The following is a 25,002-nucleotide window of genomic DNA, read 5'->3' on the forward strand; positions in this document are numbered from 1 at the left end:
AGAGGAATCTTTATAAAGTGGAGAGGAGTAAAATAGGTCAAGGAGAGAAACACAGATCAGAGAAAAGACAGTAAGTGCAGAAATAGTTTTTTCTTTTAAAAAGGTGAAATTAAATACAAGTATCAGCAAAATAAGTTCTTTAGCATTTAGGTTGTAGCTAGAAACATAGGATAGTGGCATGCAAGAGGATTTCACCTTAAATTTTGAACTTAAACTGAACTAGATATAATAGAATTACAGATATATCTTTGACCTAACATGGATACTCAACCAGCTACACACACACACAAAATGCTATTTTACTAGGACCTAGCAAGGAACTTAACTATTTGTTGCATGAAGAAGCTTTGGAGTCCCTAGGTGGTACAAATGGGTAATGTGCTCTCTGGTTAATCACAGGGTTGGAGGCTCAAGTCCACCTAACGGTGCCTCAGAAGAAAGTCCTGGCACTCTACTCCCGAAAAATCTGCCACTGAAAACCCTATGGAAATCAATGTCATTGAACGTAAATGTGGAAGCTGTTGTGTTGGCAGATATTTGGGTGTGTATATTTTCACCACCATAAAAAAAAACTGACAAACAAAACAAAAACCCTATGGAGCACAGTTCTACTCTACCACAATGTGGGGTCACCATGAGTTGGAATCAACTCGATGGCCACTAGTAGGTTTGGTTCTCCTGCCTTCTTGTTGTTAGTTGCTGTGGAACTGGCTATGACTCATGGTGCCCCCGAGTCTCCTGCCTTATCTATGAGTAATTACCCTGTTACTCTTAGGCTGTTTCACATTCAATAATGCTCAATTCCAACTGTAGTCAACTCACCAACCAACCAATTTCTCCTTTCTGACCAATATCTACTTTGCAAATTGAGGCTACTTTAGAAACTTCATTCATTGAATCCACATTTACTGAGAGGATACACTACAATCAGGGTTTGCTTTCATGACAAGGAGACTGCTAGTATTAGGCTGTTGTGATTTCCTACCAATTTTATTCTGTGATTATCATCTGCCTAATTTTAGCTTCATCCTGCCAGGTTTGGCCATTTTGCCACCATATTTCCTAAATGATTTCATTTAACCCCCATTTACCACCACCCTCTGGTTCCCATCTCCTTACTTCTTACAAAATAAACAACCAGCAACTCCTTACTCTTGATAACTTTCTGCTTCTAGGTTTCCTTCTCAGCAGATCTGTTTCTGAAGCCTCAGAGTTCTCACGTGTCTCAATATTCTTTCTTTCTAACCCTCACTGATTCAGCTTTATTCTGATAGACTATATTTTATCTCTGTTTGCATCCTATTTATGCCATGGCTAGAAAGTTAAGCCTCTTTTCAAGAGTTATATAAGTCACACTTCTAACAAAAATCGGATGAAACTTCCCCAAAGTGAATCCAAATTAGCTACGAAACCATGGCAATTCTAAGATCTTCAAAGATAAAACAGCTATGTCAGCAACAAAATAATGCCTTCTTCTAAATAGGTTCATATCTTTCCTGTTCATCTACAATTATATACCAGAGGTACAAGAAATATTTTTCTGTGATATAAATGTACTAGTTCCTACTTGAAAAGTCAGCAATTATTTTGTTCCTGGAACAAGAAATGTAGATAAGTCTTATGATAAATAATGTAAAGATGATAATGAAATTTGTAGAATGGCATCCGCATAAAATAATCTAATAGTTTTCTTTAAAAAAACTCAAGCAATAATTCCAAAGAAAGAAATGATTAAAAACTATCATAGATCTCTGAAATCATTTTACTCTTTACATTGAACATTAAATTCAGTAACATTAATTTTACTTTCCAAAATAAAATTAAGGTAAACACTGAATAATACATTTGTTCAAACAAATTTCCTTAAAAAAATAAACCATGCACCTCTATTGCTCACAAGTGAAAAAGACTCCCCCCTTCCCCTCATTTTAGTCATCTAGTGCTGCTATAACAGAAATACCACAAGCAGATGGCTTTAACAAAGAGAAATTTATTTTCTCATAGTCTAGTAGGCTAAAAGTCCAAATTCAGGACATCAGCTCCAGGGGAAGTCTTCTGCTCTCTGTCAGCTCTGGAGGAAGGTCCTTGTCATCAATCTTCCCTTGGTCTAGGAGCTTCTCTGCATAGGGACCTCAGGTCCAAAGGATGCACTCTGCTCCCGGTGTTGCTTTCTTGTTAATATAAGGTCCCCATGTCTCTCTGCTCGCTTCTCTCTTTTATATCTTAAAAAAGACTGGCTTAAGACACTATCTAATTTTGTAGATCTCATTAATGTAACTGCTGCTAATCCATCTCATTAACATCATAGTGACAGGATTTACAACACACAGGGAAAGCACATCAGATGACAAAATGGTAGACAATCATACAATACTGGGAATCATGATCTAGACAAGTTGACAGATATTTTGGGGGGACACAATTCAATCCATGACACCCCTCATATTCAATCTATAAATCTTTAGTTTGCAAATAATCCCCCTAAAAGTTATTTTAAAAATTCTTTTTCTTTTAAGCTCTTGTAAAAACATGTTTCCTGATAAATGTACCCAAATACTTGATTTTGAACCCAAAAACAATACTAAAGGATGTCAAAATAAAAAGCAACTATAGCAACTTTGGGTGAAATAGATATCCACTGGTATCCCATAAAAGCCCTGGTAGCATAGTGGTTAAGAGCTCAGCTGCTAAGCAAAAGGGCAGCAGTTCGAGTCCACCAGCCACTCCTTGGAAACTCTAAGGGGCAGTTCTACTCTGTCCTACGGGGTCGCTGTGAGTTGGAATTGACTCAACAGCCATGGATTTGGTTTGCTATCCCATAAGACTCCACATATGCCATGTGGCATCACATGATGCCATACTCTAGTGAAACACTTTTAATCTTTCTTTAAACGGAGAGCATGGTTGCTCTATCACTTGGGCCACATGACTCAGCAGATCTGATGGTAGCTGAAGCGACTGTGGCAGTAAGGCTATCTTATGGAGTCTTTGGCAGGCCCTGTAGGTGAATCACTGCACAGAACTTTAGGATTTTGGAGGCAAGTTACAACCTTCTCTGCAGGTAACTATCCTCCTTTGAGAAAGAGCTTTTGGCTTTGACTGAACACTTGACCAGAGGCCACCAAGTTACCATGTGAAATGAGCTACCCATTATTAACTGGTTGTTGTCTGACCAATCAAGTCACAATACTGGGTGTGTACAGCAGCACTCCACAACTGAGACAAAAAAAAACAAAACCCATTGGCATTGAGTCGATTCCAACTCATCGCAACCCTGTAGAACAGAGTAGAACTGCCCCATAGGGTTTTCAAGGCTGTAATCTTTACGGACACAGACTGCCCATCTTTCTCCCGAGGAGCAGCTGGTGGCTGCAAACCTCCAAACTTCTGTTTAGCAGCTGAGCACTTAATCACTGCACCACTGGAGTTCCTCCACCATTGAGAGGAAGTAGAATATACAAGATCAGGGCTACAGGTCCTACATGCACAAGTAAGTTACAGAGGCAAGTGGCTCAAATTCTCATGGCCCCTCCTCCTCCTAAATTGCCTCCTCCCTCTCAACCTGTCCCTGTGACACCATAGGGAGTTTCTATTATCAGCTGACCGAGGGAAAAAGTATACAGGCCTACTTTACAAACGGTTCTGCACAACATTCTGGCACCACTTGAAAGTGAACAGCTGCAGCACCAGAACCCCACTCAGGAGTGGTCCTGAAGGTCTGTGGTGAAGGGAAATCTTCCCAGTGGGCAGAACATTGAGCACCACATTTGGTTGTCCATCTTGCCCAGAAGGATAGATGGCTAGAGGTATGGATCTACACTGCTTCACGTGCAACAACTAATGGTTTGGCTGGATGGTCAGGGAAACTGGTGACAAGCTAGCTCTGTGTCCCAACTATTGATCCTGCTGACCAAGAGAAGCCTCAGATCTTCTACTTGGGTACAGATGCAGGGGCAACAATCACCCACAAATCTCGCCATAAGCTTCCCCTTTGCAGTCCCTCTATGGCAGCTGGACACACTTGGCTTCTCACATTGGCTGGAGATTCCTCTGATCTGCCAAATCCCATTCTGGACCTTTACTTCCTCAGATCCTTTCACAATTGTGTAAGGTCTAATTCCTATAATGAATCCCAAAAGACTCATTAATGACTCTGCTTCCCGGACTGAACTCTGATGATGCAGTGAACATACAGTAAACACAATGCTTCTGTGCTAGTCGATGTCTCAGACTATGTGGAGATACAGGAAAGCAGTCCATCTCTCTCTGCACTCCTCCCACCTAAAAATCTTCTAATTAGTAGAGAGCTAATCAGTTAATGTGGATCAGAAGACAGATCACTAAAATATTTACCAGTTTTGCCTTAAAACTAAACATCCCATGTGCTTATATTCTATTCTTTGTCAGCCGAGTTACGTTATGAAGATGTTCTCAAGTTGAAACTTTTATTAGAATGAAAGCTGTTATACTGCTCTCAAAGAACTCCTCTTGGAATAATTTTCATATTAGATAAATTTCATTCAATGACTTATAATCAGAACTGTCAGTTAATTTAACTTTTTAAGAAAGGGGAGAGGATGAAAGCAGACAAAGGTTTTTGCTTGGGAATCTTTACCTTTGTATTCCTAATAACAATTGGATACTTCATCCCTGAAAAAAAAAAAAGACTCAGTGAAAGATTTATTTTTACAAAAGAAGACCCACACTATTTGAAATATTATACTAGTGACAAATTTAAATGATTTTTTTCTGTCATAACAATGACTGCACCCTACTTTTCATATTGAAGCATCTTACCAAGTAACAAGATTAAACTAGTTGTTACTTGATAATTTCTAAAATTCTGGCACGCTTTTTTAGCTCATCATATTTTAATTAATTTGATTCATGCTTGTAAAACCATTTCCCACCTCAACTCCAACACAGGCAGTCCCAGCATTTCTCTGAAATACAATCCTGAAAACCATGTTGTAAAATGGATCATCATAAATTAGTTCTTTTCAAAGACTAATGCTATGACATGAGAACCTTTGTTGTCTAAATACTGGTTACCTGAGTCCTTGTAGATCCTAGACTGTGTAGGGAAGCAAGAGTCAAAAGAGTCATCACAATACAAAAATTCTCAATAATAAACTATTTATAAAATAGTTCCCACTCAAACACACGGCATCTCAGTCTTATAAAGCATATGTACTCCAGATAAATAATACTATATACCCATGTAATAAATTTGATTGATTATACTACCTATAAGAACTTTATCTATTTAACTAACAATTTTGCTCATCATCTTTGAATTTCAAAAGACACTGGGAGAATGATTCAGACAGTCCAGATCTCCTTAAAAACTTGTCCAGGAAGACTGAACCAAGCACACTTTTTTTCTCCTTCAAATTTCCCAATAGCAAATAGAAGGCTTGTAAATCATTGGTTGGTTAAAAAAAAAAATTGTTAATGCCCCTAAAGCAAAATAAAACAAACTCTAAGCACAGCCCAAAATGAGGGCGGATGGGGAGGGTGGTGTTCAGAAAGGCTGAATCATTTTATGACCCTGGGCTGTCATTCTGAAACTTGGGTGTGTCTAAGAATCGGGAAGAGTTTATTATTCCTCGGCCCTGTCCCCAGACAAACTGATTCAGTAAGCCTGGGTGATACTAAAATTTGCCATTCTTAACAAGTATCCCAAGGGATTCTGACTCTAACCTGCAGGGTACAGAAGTGTTTGGGGGCTCATTTCCTATAAACAGCCTTGGCAGTTCAGGTTCCAGCACCAGTGAGAAGTGTTGATCAGAGCCCAGTTCTAACAGCACAAGACTTTCCAGGACTCCTGGTTCTTCCACCCTCGCCTCTTCTGCACCTCCCTCCAGCTCTACACCCTACTGTAGCCCAACTCCTGGTGGCCCCACCAGTGCTATCCAAGCTTGTTTTTTTTTCCCCACTGTGCAATCCGCTTCAGTGCCCACAGCCTATGGGCAAGGAGGCCAGGCAACGGTTTGGGGCTCCAGTTTCTCTGGCATAGGCACTATGTGAGGCTCACAGTGATGGGCCTGCCATAAATCCAAGGCCATGCATCCAAGCTTTTCAAAAGGTCAATACAAGTATTCAGTAGAAAAGACAGCAAGAATTGCTTACCATCTTGACTTCCTGAAGGACTTTCTTTAGCCATTTCAATATCTTTTACTTCGAAATTTGTCAAAACAGAGCCACCTGCATCTTGGAAATCCTGGGCAAATGACAAAGCCACCTGCCGATAGTCCACAATGCCAGTATATGGGCAATCAATAGCCATTAGACCCTGGGACAGGATTGTGAAAACATCAAGACAATACAATTAAGACTCATTGAGAATAGGTTTGCTCAATACATTTTATTTGGGCTGAATTTTTCTACGTGTTTATTTTGATAGATAACGTATATTATTCTTTCTTGGCAACAGCCTGACAGTCTTAAAGCAAAAATTAAATAAAAGCTTGCTCCTTTAAGTGCCTAAAAATGATGTTGAGTACATATATAATGTATCTAACAGATAAAAAAATACTTCTAGCTAAATAAGAAAATTTCTCTTTAGAGTCAGGAAACAATTTTCCCCCTTAGAGGAGTTCATTTTGCCAGGATCTTCTGGCCACTACAGCAAGTTTTACCAGTTTTAGTTGTCCCTCGCCATATCTGATCCTGATCTGACTCATATTTAATTCTGAGTCCAATTCTGTATCACCATGCAAGTACGTTTTAAATAAGATCCACTAAGATTTTCCCAGTAGCCTATCTTATATTTGAGCCCTGGTGGCACAGTGGTTAAGTGCTATGGCTGTAAACCAAAAGGTCAGCAGTTGAATCATCCACCAGCCGCTCCTTGGAAACCCTATGGGGCAGGGCTGCTCTGTCCCATAGGGTTGCTATAAGTTGGAATCGACTTGACAGCAATGGGTTTATATTATATATCATGTACACTCAATGAGAACTCAAGTGTTCTAGTTACTTGCAATGTTTACAGAGCACTGCTTTGATTTGTTGCAGACCTTGTTTTCAAGACTACAAATAGGGAATGGAGATTTTATGTCCTTAACTCAAACTTTCCCTTCAGGTGATATGACAGTTTATATATATACAGACATACACACACACACGTATATTTTTTTTTTCTATTTTATTGCTCTACTTTAAGTGAAAATTTACAATTCAAGTTAGTCTCTCATATAAAAATTTATACATGCATTGTTATGTGACCCTAATTGCTCTCCTTATACTGTGACAGCACATCCCTCCTTTCCACCCGATTTCCCGTGTCCATTCAGCCAGCTCCTGACCCCTCTCTGCCTTCTCATCTCACCTCTGGATAGGAGCTGCCCATTTAGTCTTATGTATCTACTTGAGCTGAGGCACACTCTTCACAAGTATCACTTTATGTCCCATAGTCCAATCTAATCTTTGACTGAAGAGTTGGCCTCGGGAATGGTTTTAGTGCTGGGTTGACAGAGAGTCCAGGGGCCATGCTTTCTGGGGTTCCTCCAGTGTCAGTCAGACCATTAAGTCTGGTCTTTTTACTAGAATTTGAGTTCTGCACCCCACCTTTTTCCTGCTCCAACAGGGATTCTCTGTTGTGTTCCCTGTCAGGGTGGTCATTGGTGGTAGCCGGGCACCATCGAGTTCTTCTGGTCTCAGGCTGTTGCAGTCTCTGGTTTATGTGGCCCTTTCCGTCTCTTGGGCTAATGCTTTCCTTGTGACTTTGGTGTTCTTCATTCTCCTTTACTCCAGGTGGGTTGGGACCAATTGATGCATCTTAGATGACCGCTTGCAAGCTTTTAAGACCCCAGATGCCACTCACCAAAGTAGGATGCAGAACATCTTCTTAATAAACTTTGTTATGCCAATTGACCTAGATATCCCCTGACAGCATAGTCCTCAGACCTCTACCCCTGCTACTCTGTCCCTTGAAGTATTTCGTTGTATTCAGGATACTTCTTAGCTTTTGGTTTAGTCCAATTGTGCTGACTTCCCCTGTAGTGTGTGCTGTCCTTCCCCTTGCCTAAGATAATTCTTGTCTACTATCTAGTTAGTGAATAACCCTCTCCCTCTCTCCCCACCCTCGTAACCATCAAAGAATGTTTTCTTTTGTGTTTAAACCTTTTCTTGGGTTCTTAAAATAGTGGTCTTATACAATATTTGTCCTTTGGTGACTGACTAAATTCACTCAACCTAATGCCTTCCAGATTCCTCCATGTTATGCTTCACGGATTCATCATTGTTCTTTATCGTTGCATAGTATTCCACTGTGTGAATATACCATAATTTGTTTATCCATTCATCCGTTAAATGGGCACCTAGGTTGCTTCCATCTTTTTGCTATCGTGAACAGTGCTGCAATGAACATGGGTGTGTATATTATCTATTCATGTGATGGCTCTTATTTCTCTAAGATATATTCCAAGCAGCAGGATTGCTATATATATTTTTTTTAAACACCCAAAACATGTCCATACTCTGTAGATGAACAGATACACACCAATGCTTATTTTATTTTTTGTAATAAATGTTGAATGTGCTATTAGCCTTTTCTAATTCTGAAAAAAAGGATAAGAGTAGAATTCCACACACTAAGAACAGACTGCATTTTGGCAAATCCTTGGTAATAGCATGCTTTTCTGTTGCCTTATTGTGTATGAGTGTATCAATTCTTCTAACCAATTTCTCCTATGAGAGTAGTCTGGTTCCCAGGATAACTAACGCTCAGAAGCTGAGTGTCACTGGCAAAAGTTGCCTTCTTGCTTGGCCAGCACAGCAATACTGTTGTTGCAATTTTAAAATAATATCTGCTACTATTATTTTTTTTTTTATTGTGGTAAAAATATTCACCAACACAACTTCTACAGTTACAATTCAATGACACTGATTACATTTTTCATGTGTGGCACCATTATCGTTATTCTTTTCCAAAATATTCCACCATTAACATAAACTCAATACCTCCCAAATAAAACTCCCCCTCCTACCACCCCTGGTAGCCATTAGTAATCTTTGGCTTCTATATATTTGTTTATTTCATATAAGTGGGATCATACAGTATTTGTCCTGTTGCAACTGACTTATTTCACTCAGCATGTTTTCAAGATTCATCCATGTTGCGGCATGCATCAGAACTTCATCTCTCTTTACGGCTACATAGTATTACCATTGTATGTATATGCCATATTTTGATTATCCATTCATCTGTTGATAAACATTTTGATTATTTCTACCTTTTGGCTATTGTGAAAAATGCTTCAATAAACACTGGCATACAGGTCTTTTGTGTTCCTGCCTTCACTTCCTCTGGGTATATATTGCTAGGTCAAATAGTAATTTCTATGTTCAACTTTTTGAGAGACTGCCAAACTGTTTTCCACAATGGCTGTACCATTTTTTGCTAATATTATTTTTAAATATCTCACTCTCATATTTATCACCCACACATTTACCTGCTTAGACCTTAAGAGCTTTTGCTTGTCACCCACTCCTGACCAATGCTTCCAAATGACCAGATCACACTAAGAGTTGTTGTTGTTGTATGCTGCCAAGTTGTTTCTGACTCATAGAGACCCTATAGTACAGAGTAGAACCGCCCCATAGAGTTTCCTCTGAAGGCTGTAATCTTTACAGGAACAGATTGCCAGGTATTTTCTCCTATGAAACTGCTTGCGGGTTCTATCCATCAACCTTTTGGTTAGCAGCCAAGTGCTTAACCATTGCATCACCAGGGCTCCTTCACACAAAGATTAAAGCTCGCAAAATACCAGTCTGTTTTCACAGACTGAAAGCAACATTTGGCAAACTTCATCATCTTCCTTCTAGAATATGAGGGCATTTGCCAGGTATAGGAAATCATTCCTTTTGTTTGGATATAAGTGGATAGTTTGGATACAGTGGACTTGAGATTAGACCTAGTCACCGCCTGACAGTCCCTAAATTCAAAGGTCAAGGGCTATAACTCAACTTCAATCTATCAATAGTATTTCGGGTACAATAACCTTGGAAACTAACCTGGGATAATACCAAGAGTTTAGTCCACAAAAACTTCTTTACCTAGCATAAAACTATGTGATAAGTATGATAATAGAGGAATAAAATTGTGCTATAAAAAAATGCTGGATCAATAATTTTTTGGAATCCCAAATTCATCTTATACCCCTTATTATCCAGCACAATACCTGAAACACAGAAGGCGCTCAAGTATTTACTGAATGAATAAACTTTTGAGAGCTGCTTTACACATACTAGATTTTTTTTACCCTCTAGATATTCCCCTAAAGGTTTCCCTTCCTTTCTTTCTCTTTCTAGTCATGGCTGTGCCCCTCCCCATGAGATGTTGGTATGCCCCACTTATATGTGTATGTTGGAGAAAAGTGGAGAGAGCCATCACTGCCAGGTAACCCAATGCCATGCCCAGGACTGCCTGCAGGGCACAGGCAGCCAAGTCAGGATGGGGCTGGTGGACAGGCTGACTGTGTTTGTGAGCCAGAAGGCTGGGCATGCACTGTTCAAGTCAGCAGGTCAGAGCTTGAAATCCTAGGTCATGTCAGGTCAAGCGGCTAGAAAAGAACCAGGTAAACAGGGCAGGAAAATTGGAACTCAATCAGGAGGATAAAATAACAGACAAATGTAAGGTTGACCAATAGTGTAAAGAAAATGCAGAGGATCAGCACCCCCAAGGTTAGAGGTATACCCTTTAGGGGTACTTAGTCTTCGTCTAAAAGGGACCTGGTTCAAGATGCCCTGCAGAGCTGCCCTGAGACTTTTCTATCTGGAGGACTGGAAGAAACAGAAGTAACCCTGTACCATAAAAAATTTGCCAATCTACAAAGTAAGAAGTCAGGATAGTGGTTACCCTTAAGGGAAAGGTAATGACTGGGAGGGGACATGTGGGAAGTTCTGGAAGGCTGGTAATGTTCTGTTCATTGATCTGGGCACTGATAACACTTTTTAAAAATTCATCAAGCTGTATATTTATGAGTTCTGTTATATGTTATGGTTCAATAAAAAAGTTCCAAAAAGTTGGGGCAGACAGAAAATGAGGGTGAAAAGATAAGATGAAATGCAGAGGGAAGTACACAAAAATAAAAATATATACTTAAGGCCCTAAATATCCGGCAGGAGTAGGGCACAAATGTGTCCCTGAACATCCTTGCAGCCTAGGCAAACAGGACAATGCAATCAGTTAAATGATTCAGTGTCCATAATATAAAAACAAGCCAGCTGTGTTCAAGAAGCACAAAATTATTCTTAGAACTGAAGTCTGAGAGAAATTTCTCCTGAGGGCTCTCAGAGCAAGATGTTGTGTACAGTACAATGGGTTTCTCTTATATATGGCCTTTCTGCCATATATAATTCTGCCAAAATGATTGGCTAGGCCACAATATTGCAAAGGAATTGGTTAGTTTACCATGCAAATATTGTTGTTGGTATTAGGTGGGGTCGAGCTGGTTCCAACTCATAGCAACCCCACATACAATAGAATGAAACTCTTCCCATAGAATCCTTCAATACTGCAACCCAAGGTTTGAATTTTTCCTTCAGTTCTTTTAGTTTGAAAAATGCTGAATACATTCTTCCCTTTGGCTTTTCTAACTCTGGGTCTTTGCACATTTCATTATAATACATTGTCTTTTTGAGCCACCCTTTGAAATCTTCTGTTCAGCTCTTTTACTTCATCATTTCTTCCATTCGCTTTAGCTACTCTACGTTCAAGTGCAAGTTTCAGAGTCTCTTCTGACATGCATTTTGGTCTTTTCTATCTTTCCTGTCTTTTTAATGATATTTTGCTTTCTTCATGTATAATGTCCTTGATGTTACCCCACAATTTGTCTGGTCCTCGGTCATTAGTGTTCAATGAGTCAAATCTATCTTGAGATGGTCTCTAAATTCCAGAGGGATATACTCAAGTTTGTACTTTGGCTCTTGTGGACTTGTTTTAATTTTCTTTAGCTTCAACTTGAACTTGCATATGAGCAATTGATGGTCTGTTCTGCAGTCAGCCCCTGGCTTTGTTCTGACTGATGATATTGAGCTTCTCCATCATCTCTTTCCACAGATATAGTCAATTTGATTCCTGTGTATTCTATCCCATGAGGTCCACGTGCATAGTCCCTTTTATGTTGCTGGAAAAAAAGTATTTCCAATGAATAAGTCGTTGGTCTTACAAAATTCTATCATGTGATCTCCGGCATCATTTCTATCACCAAGGCCATATTTTCCAAATACTGATCCTACTATGCAAATAGGGTGTGTAAAACCACCCAGTAGGATTAAGTGACTTTGTGAGAATTGGTTGATTACTATGCAAATTAAGTGACTGTGGTCTACCAAAGGAATTGATTACCTTGTGGAGGGCAATGCCTTGTAATTGATAAGGAGCCTGCTTATAAGCAGCCAACCCAGCCGAGGTGTTTTAGAGAGAGGCACTGAGAGAGAGAGAAGGGAACTTCCTAAAAGAGCTGTAATATGGGTCAAGAGCTGTAACACTGAAGGCGGCAAGAGATGACAAAAGGCAGCATCAGACAGTACAGCAGTACGAGCAAGCAGCAGTACAAGCAGCAAGAACCACGGCACTGGCAGATAGCTGTGGTGGGTTTGCCAGCCCGCAGAGAGAGAAAGCTGGGCGCCTTCAGGCAGAAGGCTTGCTCAGAGTGGTGTGCCTCCGGGCACTTGTTGGTAGAGCCAAAAGAGCTGTAACACTTGCCCAAGCAAGACTGAGGCCATGCCCAGAGAAGCCCAGTAGCAGAAGCCCAAGGAGGGCCTGGCAGCAGCAGTCTGAGTGGAGTCCAGCAGCAGAGGCCCAAGAGAAGGCCCAGCAGTAGGCACGGCCAAGAAGGAGCTGAGAGCTGTCCTGGCTGGAAGCTGTCCTGATTGACAAAATTGATCCTGTCTCCTGAATTGTATCCTGTTATTTCCAAGGTAATCCGGATGCTGAGTTGTAACCTGTTACTAGCCTAATAAACCACTTAAGTACAGTTCATGAGTTCTGTGAGACGTTGCAGGGAATTACACAACTCAAAGACAAGAGGAAGAGTACTGAGGGTCAGGGAAGTAGTTGATGTTAGAGATGATGGAGTGGTTTAGCAGCTTTGAGAAGTTAGACATTTGGGACATCTTCAACCTCCACCTCATAGGAACCAGCTTTGTGCTGACTCTTAATAAAGTAATTATCCATTTATTGTGTAACATAGTGAACAACATATATCATCAACCACATTCTTACCCAGAGGTTGCAATGAGTGACACATGATCTTCCCCAAAGGCTGATGCCACAAAACTAAAGCACAAGTCAAAGAGAATAATTTGGGGTTGGGGAGAAGGACGAGGAGGGCAAAATGCTGCAGTATAGGTCTGCCACTCTGATGGTCTGGAAAGATGTAGAGGAAAGAATGCTCTACATATTTTCTAGGCTATCTCTCATAAATAGTTTGTCTAAACCAAGGTTTTGATAAACATTGCCTAGCAGTGAGTTCAAGGTCATGCTCTCTCTACCTGCTATTGTGCACTGTCAATTAAATAGTGAGGGGGGAGGAACAGGAGATATGGCCATTCATTGAAAGTCAATGGAGCTTGGGGTTGAACCAATAGCCTCTGGTGAAAGGTAACACATATACAGTAACTATTATATTATTAATTCATGTCTCCTTCGTGAATAAAAGAAAGGAGATTTGTTTTTCCCCATAGCTTGTGTCTTAGGCTGGGTGCTCTAGAGAAGCAAAACCAATGAAGCATATATACACATATATGTATATATACACACACATATAGATATACGTACGTGTGTGTTTGTGTGTGTGTGTGTGTGTGTGTGTGTGTGTGTGTATGTATATATATATAGAGAGAGAGAGAGAGAGATTTATCTCAAGGAAATGGCTCATGTGGTTGTACAGGCTGGCAAGTCCCAAGTCCATGGGTCAGGTGTCAGGCTGGAGGCTTCTCCTGACTCATGTAGCTACAGTGGCTGACAAACTCAAGATTGGCAGGCTGCTGGCTCACAGGCTACGGAGGCTCATGAATCCAAGATCAACAGGTAAAATGGTAGGCTGCTGGCTCACAGGCTGCGCAGGCCAATGAATCCCAAGACTGGCAGGTAAGATGGCAGGTTGTTTGCTCAAGTATCAAGAACTGGAGGTCAGAGGATGACAAGCTGGATGCAGGATCCAGAGCAACCAAACAAGCTTTGCCACAACGTCCGTGTGTATATATATATATATATATATACACATACACATTGGATGCAGGCCACAGTCCCGAGGAAAGTCCCCTTACATCTGATTGGCTGATCACATCAGATCACATCATGGAGGATGATTACATCATTACATAACGGCTAAACTACATCATTACATAACTGCCAAACTGCTGAGAATCAGGGCCCAGTCAAGCTGACACTCAACCTTGACCATCACGGCATGTTTTAAGCAAGATACTCTACAACCTACTCTTCACACCCATGCCAGCCTTATCATCTCAAAATACAGATCACACTGTAGCTAAACTCCTCAAAAAAATCTCAGCTGCTCCCCATGCCTACTGGATAAACTTCAAAGTCATCAGCATGAATGCCAAGCCCTCTATACAGGCCTAATCTTGCCTTTCCAATCTCATGTATAATTTCTCCAACCACACCTCACTGCACAGTGCTTTCCAAACATGCCATACCGTTTCACACTTCCTCTTGGCTTTGCTTACGTTGGTCAAACCTGGTCTTTTCTCACAGAGAAGGAAGAAGCCAGGTATCCAGAGTTTGTGGCAATGTCCTCTGGTGTCTGTCTCCTCAAGGGTTCCACGACAGGATCATCTAATTAATTCTAAATGATTCTTGCCTCCTGTAAATTCACCCTCGTCTCCATGTCACAGTACCCTATGTGAAACTGTCCCTTTGAACGTGTGTGTGGGGCTGGAGAATCACTTACCCTACAATATGGCTCCTTCTTTTTTATATCTTCCTGCTGGATCAGCCTCAGGCCCTGGACACCATTCTGAAGGCCTCTTTCATATAGGGCCTGAAGCCTGGGAATTTCTTCTTGCTCAACAGCTACTATAAGCTTCAAAAAGGAGATGAAAAGCATGGATGCAGCTAAACATATAATCAGCTATGAAAGATAAGTCAATAGAAAATTATAAAGTGACAAGCTGGATTGATTTTTTTTAAATTATTTTTTTCCTTCATGTATCTACTTCTCCTTTTCTTCTTTCCTCATTTTCTTCCTCCACCAAAAACAGTTGTCTTAAAAAACCTCCATTAAAAAAAATCTTCCCCAAAGATCAGATGTAGCCTTATTTCTACTTCTGCTATCACAGTCCCTACATGCATTTTAGCCATGAGCAACTCTTATCACTATGACCCCTCAACATCAGAGGGGTTGAAAAGCACAGGTTACTTAGTCTTTAACTGTTTTTTTCCCCAAAACAGAACGGCCTACTTATTTCTATGAGAGAACATGAAATACCACTACATCAAAAAAATAGCCAGTATTCAGTATAACAGGATATCACTGACAGAAAATTATTTCTTTTATTTCCTGGAATAAAGCACATTACAAAATACTGACTAATACATTCTGCTGCATATGAAAACAATAGTAAATTAACCAACTTTACTGGCCTCTTTATTACCGGGCAAAGTACCTGCCTGAGGTAGAACTTCTTTCTAACTTAATGGCTACCAGCAAAGAAAGGCACAGTTGTACATTCACATTTACGAGTCCTTACTTCATGGCAAGGAGTCAACAGAATTTCATGAGGCAAATCTTTTCATCAAGGTGTAAAGGTTATTTAAGTCAGCAAATAACCTTAAAAATAGAAGTAGACTCAAAGGACACTATCAAGAAAGTGAAAGACAACTCACAGAATGGGAGAAAATATTTGCAAATCATATAGCTGGTAAGGGTCTATATCCAGAATACATAAAGCACTCATACAAAAAAAGAAAAAAAACCTTATAGGACCACAAATGTATATGCGGTTGGACATTATCCCAATGGGTTATTATGCAGTGCATGACTGTATTAATTTAATTCCTTTACTTGTTATAGGTCAACAATAAAAAATGTAAAAAAAAAAAATCTTAATAGCATTTTAATGGCTACACACAATGAACTTTTATTCTTAAAATTACATGGAGAAGGGACATTACTATCAACCTTACAGAAACAGAAAATTACGAGAGAATACTATAAACAACTGTATGCCAACAGATGAGATATCCTAGATGAAACGGACACATTTCTAGAAAAACTTAAACTTCTGATACTGACTCAAGCAGCAGAAAATATGAATAGATCTATAACAAGTAAAGAAATTAAATTACTACAGTCATCTGCCACATAACGTCTGTTCAGACAATGTCCTACTGCATATATGCCTGTGGTCCCATAAGGTTTTTTTTTTTTTTAAAGGGAAAGCAGCTCTCCTTTTGTTTATTACTTCCCCCTAATGGTTTTAAAGACCCCAAATCCAGACTCTTGCAGTACTGGACCATGAGTGGGATACAGGCAGGTGAGGCAGAAGACATGGCTTTGGGCGTTTGCTCTTGGGCTTTGTCTGGTGGGCAGGCGGGCAGCGGCAGCAGGAGCAGTGGACCCCGGGCTGCTCCTGCTCCTCAGGCAGGTGGAACAGCGAGCGGGGCTGGGCATGCTCTGCTCTCTCCTTGCTTGCTTCTTCTTGCCCTGTTTCCTCAATGACGGTGCCAAGTGGGGGTAGTCCCGCTTCTGAATATTTAGCAGCTCGCTGAAGTTCATCCCTTATAGCAAAGAAACTTCTGCCTCCCAGGGGAAGTAAGTGGGCAGCCCACAGCCCGTGAGTGGCCACCCACATTGGCCACGTCTGGCCATCCAGGACTGGAGCCCACTGACATTCGAACAAAAAGGGCAGGATAGGGTAGGGCAGGGGCTGGAACAGCAGGGACACAAGCAGGCATTTCCTGATGTCCCACACCACATCCTTCTGTGTCGGGATGGTGCCATGGGGGGCTCGTCTTGGCCTTAGCATCTTGAGGTTGGGACTCTGAGCTTAGCAGGCTTTGATCAACGTCATACCTCCATCTTCTCTCCTCAGCTTGGCTGCCCCCCCCCACCTGTGTGGACTCACCCCAGTGGGATTCAAGTCCCAGAGGGGCTCTAGCCCTCTCCAAGGCCTGTGCCAACCCCCCAAGCTGTGCGAGCAGACACAGTACAAGGAGAGGCTGTCCTAGCCAGCTGCTCCAGCCCTGGTCACTGCATGATTCACTCTCGTTAAACCCTTCCAGGCCCACCAGGGTGCTGATGGTTCATGACCCACTAGGGGAGCAGACTGATGGCACAGCCTCAACCTCTGTCTATGAGATGTGAACCCCTGAACCCTAGATCACAGCCTGTGTGAATGCGGCTACCTTACCTGGCTTGGGAAGTCAGCTGTTGTTCCATGACCTCCAACCAGCCCCAGGGGGGCCCTGGAGGTCCCACCCTACAGTTCACACCTGCAAAGTCCCTCCCCAGGAGATGGGGGCCATGCCTTAGTATGTGTGCTCCAGAGCTCCTGCCATCTGGGCAGTGGGAAATGCTGGAGCCCTCCTCCCTCTTGAATCTTTTCTCGAGTGATCAGGTAGAAATCAATAAACCAAGGACATCCAGCAGTGATGAGGACAACTGGGAGGGGGCTCCCATAAGGTTTTAATATAATAGGCTTTGCGGGGGTTGGTTTGTGTCTTAGGCTGGGTTATCTAGAAAAACAAAACCAGTGACGCGTATACATGTACAGAGAGAAAGATCTCAAGGAAATGGCTCACGTGGTTGTAGAGCCTGGCGAGTCCCAAGTGCATGGGTCAGGTGTCAGGCTGGAGGCTTCTCAAGACTTACGCAGTTGCAGAGGCTGACAAACCCAAGATTAGCAGGTCAGATGGCAGGCTGCTGGCTCACAGGCCGTGGAGGCAGACAAATCCCAAGACTGGCAGGCAATACAGCAGGCAGCTGGCTCACGGGCTGAGGAGGCTTATGATTCCCAAGATCAGCAGACAATATGGCAGGCAGCTGGCTCAAGTCCCAAGAACCAAGGATCAGATGATGAGCCCAATGCAGGATCCAAAGCAAGTAAGCGAGCTTTGCCAGAACGTCCATATATATAGTGGATGCAGGCCATCCTCCTGAGGAAACTCCCTTTACAACTGATTGGCTGATCACATCAGATAACATCACAGAGGATGACCATATCATTACGTAACTGCCAAACTACATCATTACATGACTGCCAAACCACTGAGAATCATGGCCCAGACAAACTGACACATAACCTTAACCATCACAGTTCATAACTATGGGTTGTACGTAAGTCAGACATTCATAACCTGGTGTCTTAGTCATCTAATGCTGCTATAACAGAAATACCACAAGTGGATGGCCTCAACAAAGAGAAGTTTATTCTCTCACAGTCCAGTAGACTAGGAGTCTAAATTCAGGGCACCGGTTGCAGGGGAAGACTTTCCCTGTCTGTCAGCTCTGGAGGAAGGTCCTTGTAATGCATCAGTCTTCCCTCAGTCTGGGAGCATCTCAGCATAGGAACTTCAGGTCCAAAGGACCTGCTCTGCTCCTGGCACTGCTTTCTTGGTGGTATAAGATCCCCTCATCTGTCTGATCACTTCTCTCTTTTATATCTCAAAAGAGATTGGCTTAAGACACTGTCTTAGTCATCTAGTGCTGCTATAACAGAAATACCACAAGTGGATGGTTTTAACGAAGAGAAGTTTATTTCCTCACAGTTAAAGTAGGCTAAAAGTCCAAATTCAGGGCATCAGCTCCAGGGGAAGGCTTTTTCTGTCGGCTTTCTTCTCTTTGGTGTTCCCTCAGACTAGGAGCTTCTCTGCGCAGGGACCCCGGTCCCAAGGACGCACTCTGCTCCTGGCACTGCTTTCTTGATGGTATGAGGTCCCCAATTCTCTGCTTGCTTCTCTTTCCTTTTATCTCTTACAAGAGATAAAAGGTGGTGCAGGCCACACCCCAGGGAAACTCCCTTTACATTAGGTCAGGGATGTGACCTGAGTAAGGGGGTGTTACAATTCTACTCTAATCCTCTTTAACATAAAATTACAATCACAAAATGGAGGACAACCACACAATTCTGGGAATCATGGCCTAGCCAAATTGTTACACACATTTTTTGGGGGACACAGTTCAATCCATGACAGACACTATCTAATCTTGTAGACCTCATCAATATAACTGCCACTAATCCATCTTATTTCATCATACTGATAGGATTTACAACACATAGGGAAATCACATTAGATGACAAAATGGTAGACAATCATACAATACTGGGAATCATGACCTAGCCAAGTTGACAGGTATTTTTGGGGGACAAAATTCAATCCTTGACACCCAGGGACTGCCTGTATATAATATGGTGTTTGTACAATGTCCAAATTACATAAAATGCCTTATTTCACAGAACATATCATGGATATTCAGTGACATCATGACTGTAATTTAAAAACTTCCCACAAAGGAAAACCCAGGCCCAGCAGGCTTCACTAATGAATGCCACCAAATGTCTAAAGCAGAATTATTAACAATTCTTTATAAACTCTTCCAAAAAATAGAAGAGAAGGGAACACTTCCCAGGTTATTCTGCGAGGCCCATATTAGCCTGATACCAAAACCAAACAAAGACATCACAAGAAAATAAAACTGCAGCCCCAAATTCCTGATGAATATTGATGCAAAAATCCTCAATAAAATACTAGTAAACTGAATTCAGTAATATATAAAAAGGATTATATATTATGACCAAGAGGTACTTATCACAGGAATGCAAGATTATTTTAACATCCAAAAGTCAATTAATGTAATACACTATATTAATAATAAACCACATGATCACCTCAATAAAAGCAGAAAAAGTATTGGAGAAAAGCCAACATGCTTTCATGATAAAAACCACCAATAAACTAGCAATAGGAAAAAAACTTCCTCAACCTCATAACGGGCATCTACAAAAAACCCATAGCCAACATCATATTTAATTTTGAAAGACTGAATACTTTACCCCTAAGATTAGGAACAACACCTGGATATTTGCTTTCGCCACCTCTGTTCAACATTGAATGGAGGCTCTACGCAGAGCAATTAGCTAAGAAAAAGATATAAAAATGCATCCAAATTGGAAAAAAGCTAAAACTATCTTATTCGGAGATTAGTTCTAATATTTTTTGTGGATTCTTTAGGAGTTTCCATATGATCCTGCATGTAGAAAATCCTAAGGAATTCACAAAAAACAATTAGAATAAATAAGTTCAGCAATGTGCTGGGTAAGAGATCAATATACAAAAATAATCTTATGTCTATTCATTAGCAATGAACAATCTAAAAATGAAATTAAGAAAACAATTTCACTCACAATAGCATCAGAAAGAATAAAATACTTAAGAATAAATTTAACCAAACAAGTGCAAAACTTGTACACTGAAAACTACAAAGCACTGTTTAATCTAAAGAAATTAAAGAAGACTAAACAGAAAGACAAACCAAGTTCATGGACTGGAAGATTTGATATTGTTAAAGATGGCAATACTCCCTAACTTGATCTACAGATTCAATGAAATCCCTATCAAAATCCCAGCTTCCTTTTTTTGTAGAAATTGACAAGCCGATCTTAAAATCCATATGGAAATACAAAGAACCCAAAAGAGCCAAAAAAAATCTTGAAAAAGAACAGAATTGGAGGACTCACACTTCTTGGTTTCAAAGTTACAGAAAGCAAGATAGTGTGCTACTGGCAAGGATAGACATACATACCAATGCAATAGAATTGACAGTCCAGAAACAAACCCCTTACATTTATGCTCACCTGATTTTCAATAAGGGTGCCAAGACAATTAATGGAGAAATAATAGTCTTTCCCACAAATGGTGTTGACACAACTGTATATCCACATGCAAAAGAATGACATTGGACCCCTACCTCATACCATACACAAAAATTAAATCAAAAGTGATCATAGATCTATATATATAAGAACTAAAACTATAAAACTGTTAGGAGAACATAGGTATAAATCTATGTAATCTCAGATTAGGCAATGGTTTCTTAGATAACACACCAAAAGAACAAGCAACAAAAGAAAAAAAATAGATAAATTAGATTACATAAAAAGTTTAAAATTTTGCTCTTCAAAGATCATCATCAAGAAAGTGAAAAGAAAAAAACTGCCAAACAAGAATAATATATCCTGCAAAACTCTCTCAAATACGATGGTGAAATTAGGACATTTCCAGATAAGCAGAAATTAAGAGAATTTGTAAAAACCAAACCAAACTTATAAGAAATATTAAAGAGACTCCTTCGGTTACAGAACTGATGACATCAGACAACAACCAGCGTCTGGGACACAGGACGGCATCAGCCAGATACCAACCTAGGTAAAGAACTCTCAATAATAAAACAAAGCTAAAAGACTCAAAACAGGGAAAGAGATGTCAATCTGTAAATGACGACAGCGTCAAAATAAAACGGAGAATAAACGGTGTAGGTATAGAACTTTCAAATAGAGAAGATGTCATGGTGATATCAAGTAATAAAAGACTTGTTCAAACTTAGGAGGTTAAGGGTGAATTTCAAGGTAACCACAAAGAAAAGTTAATAAACCTATTCATCAAAATAAAAAAGGAAGTGAAAAGAAAATGTACAGAATGAGATAAAATATTTACAAATCATATATACCTGATACAAGGCTTATATTCAGAATATAAAATGAACTCTTACAATTCAATAATAAAAAGACAATAACCAGTTAAAAAATGGGCAAATGATTTGAACAGACATTCTTCCAAAGAAGATATATGAATGGACAATAAGCACATGAAAAGATGTTCAACATCATTAATCAATGAGGAAATGCAAATCAAAGCCACAATGAGATACCACTTCACATCTGCTAGGAAGTCTAAAATAAAAATGACAGGCAGTAACAAGTATTAGCAAAGATGTGGAAAAATTGGAATTCTCATGGAAATATAAAATGGTGCAGCACTTTGGAAAACAGTTTGGCAGTTCCTCAAAATGCTAAACATAGAGTTACCATTTGACCTGGCAATTCCCCTCCTAGGTACATACCCAAAATAATTAAAAACACATATCCAAACAAAAACCTGTGCACTAATGTTCACAGTAGCATTATAAGCTCCAAAAAGTGGAAGCAACCAAAATGCCCATCAACTGATGAACGGGTAAACAAAATGTGGTATATCCATACAATGGAGTACTATTCGGCAATAAAAGAAATGAAGTACTGATACATACTACAACATAATAAACCTTGAAAACATTATGCTAAGTAAAATAAGTTAGTCACAAAAGACCACACATTATATGATTCCACTTATATGAAATGTCCACAATACACAAATCCATACAGACAAAAAGTAGATTAGTATTTGCCAGGAGATGGAGGAAGGAAGAATGGGGAGTGACTGGTAATGGGTACGAGATTCCTTTGCGGGTGATGAAAATGTTCTAAAATTAGACAGTAGTGATGGCTGTAAAACCCTGTGAATATACTAAAAACTAAACTGTATACTTTAAAAAGGTGGATAATATGGTATGTAAATTAAATCTCAATGAAACTGTTATTTAAAAATCAGTTAGTCATACCATAATTTCTTTTAAGTTATTGCCTAACATTAGAGTTCATAAACTACACATATAGATAGAAAGGAAGAAAAAGTCAAGGTTTTTTCAATATTAAACATCACCAAGAAAATACTAGTTATAAATAAGTCATTGCCCAAGTAAAATGCCATACATACCTTGCCACATTGCTTGTAGGAAATTCCCTTTTTGCTACAGTACTCATAGATGAGGGCTGCACCTTGTACACATAATTTAGCTTTCAGAGATGCAGGTTTATAATAAATTCCACTATGTATGACACCACTGTTATGTCCAGTCTGGTGAAGAGCTACCGAACAAGATAAACTGGGTGAGAAAAAGTACATCACTCACTCAAAACCTAAGAAGTGGGGGAACAAGCTTATATATTTGAAGTTACTGGAGACTACATCATTTAAAATTCTGTCTGAATTTGTTTTTAGAATTAGAGTGCTGGTAATTTCCTATAGCAACTGCCCCTGGTGTTCGTGTCCTATTCCCCCAGTTCATTCCTGATTTCAGCTACAACTCTAGTGCAGACTCACTTCTTGCTACCAGCAAATCACTTCAAGGGCCCCTATGGCTCTCCGCATTCTGCCCCAGGGCCTTTTCTAATATGTTTGAGGGGTGCTCGAGGAAACTTCAACACCCTTAGAGGCAATCCTCAACCAATAAGGACAGGAGCTGATGGATAAATAAGCACAATCCTGGAAAACATTAGGTGTCTCCTCAGAGGTCCAAGTGGAATCAAGCTCACAGCAGTGACACTGATAATGTACCCTCACCTGGCTTTTCTTCCTTCCCTATCTTAATTTTCTACTCCCTCATCCCTGCCTCCTGGGATAACCTTTCAAATGAATCATCAACATCCAAGTTCTTGTCTCAGACTTTGCTTTCAGGAGAACCCAGATGAAGATACTAACATCAACATTCAGCATGAAAGATGCAGCACTGACAAAATGAGCAGGTGCTCAGGTAAGCCAGAAGAAGAACACTAATAACATACATACCTAAATCTTTCTCCTTTTCCAGAAGACCAAGGGAAAGGGCTGAATGCCGCTGTATGAGTGCTCTGGCAGAGGCAAGCCCCACAATTCCACCACCGACAATGACTACATCAAATGAGCTGTAAGAGAAAATCTCCTTTAAAGTAATACCTGTTCACAGCAGACCTCACCAAACTTCACTTGTCTAATTTTTATCACCAGTGGACAATTACATTACTAATTTGTGATCATTAAAATCAAACATTTGTTGGGCCTTGTGCTATTTGTTTCTACATTCAGGAACAATCTTCTAAAAGTTACACATATTGCTGGTCAGTAGTATAATCAGCTACACCCTACATCCTACCGTTAGGCAGGTGGCTAGTTGCCCAAGCCACCCTAACTCTCCACAGTACCCACTCCAGTTTGGTTATATCAGTGATTCCTTTGGGTTAAGCACCACACTCCTCTACTACCTGTCCTTTTAAAATTCAAGTGCAGCAAACAGCCAGTGAATACATCAAATTTTAGAGAAATAAATGGCCCAGGAATGGGCTCGGAACCACAATTTTAGCCATGACAAACTCTGATTACACAACCACTGAAAAAATTTGAAGGGGCATGTTTAAGATATCTAACTTTGCAATGACAATTTATAGTCAACAAATCTAGGTTTCATAGGACCAGTAGGGTGAGGAAATTTCAAGTTCAAGCCCTTCCTTTGAAAAATGATCTGAGGTTTCAATTTCAAAATTACTGGCAGAAGCATATCAATTTGATTATATTTGTTACCATATCTATGGCTACATCTGGAACCAGAAACAGCTACTGGACAACCAGGGACAAAGCCACATGTGCCCGATAAATCAAAATCTGCATCTTAATTTGGAAGTCCTAAGAGCCTAAAGTTCACGCCTTTAAATGCACGCGCCTTAAATTTGGACTGGGAAAGCCTCCAGGTGGTGCTCAACAGGTGGTTCTCACTTGCAGCACCTTTAGCTAGTTGGATGAAATGGTTACCAAGGTGTGCATGTGATAGTGAACAAGCCCACATTTAAGAAAACCAAACCAAACCTGTTGCCATCAAGTCGATTCTGACTCATAGCAACCCTGTAAGACAAGGTAGAACTGCCTCATAGGGTTTCCAAGGAGCAGCTGGTGGATTCGAACTGCCGACCTTTTAGTTAGCGGCCAAGCCCTTTTTTTAAATTTAAATTTTAATTTTTTGTTTATTGTTGTAGTTTAAGTGAAAGTTTATATTTCAAGTTATTCTCTCATACAAAATTTATACATACATTGTTATATGACCCTAACTGCTCTCCCTATACTGTGACAGCACACTCCACCTGATTTCCCATGTCCATTCAACCAGCTCCTAACCCTCTCTG

The 25,002-nt window shown here is 40.3% G+C and overlaps 1 protein-coding gene and 1 non-coding gene across 3 annotated transcripts in view; both read right to left on the reverse strand.

The window, feature by feature from the left end:
• The window catches only part of L2HGDH (L-2-hydroxyglutarate dehydrogenase), a 45,395-nt gene that overhangs the window by 14,170 nt on the left and 6,223 nt on the right, over positions 1-25,002 (reverse strand). Inside the window, exons 2-6 of one of the 2 annotated variants that reach the window (XM_023726159.1) lie at positions 23,639-23,754; positions 22,787-22,938; positions 14,925-15,056; positions 6,133-6,295; positions 4,616-4,650 (exon numbers count right to left, since the gene is read on the reverse strand). In XM_023726159.1, the coding sequence (XP_023581927.1) occupies positions 4,616-4,650; positions 6,133-6,295; positions 14,925-15,056; positions 22,787-22,938; positions 23,639-23,754 (598 nt within the window). The remainder of the gene's footprint in view (positions 1-4,615; positions 4,651-6,132; positions 6,296-14,924; positions 15,057-22,786; positions 22,939-23,638; positions 23,755-25,002) is intronic. The other variant, XM_023726160.1, reaches the window with a different exon arrangement.
• LOC111819521 (small nucleolar RNA SNORA42/SNORA80 family) lies at positions 5,937-6,070 on the reverse strand. The gene has a single exon (XR_002823128.1). It is a non-coding gene; the product is annotated as a small nucleolar RNA SNORA42/SNORA80 family (small nucleolar RNA).

Source organism: Trichechus manatus, unplaced genomic scaffold (assembly GCF_000243295.1).
Source record: "Trichechus manatus latirostris isolate Lorelei unplaced genomic scaffold, TriManLat1.0 scaffold00010, whole genome shotgun sequence".
Taxonomy (NCBI): Eukaryota; Metazoa; Chordata; class Mammalia; order Sirenia; family Trichechidae; genus Trichechus; species Trichechus manatus.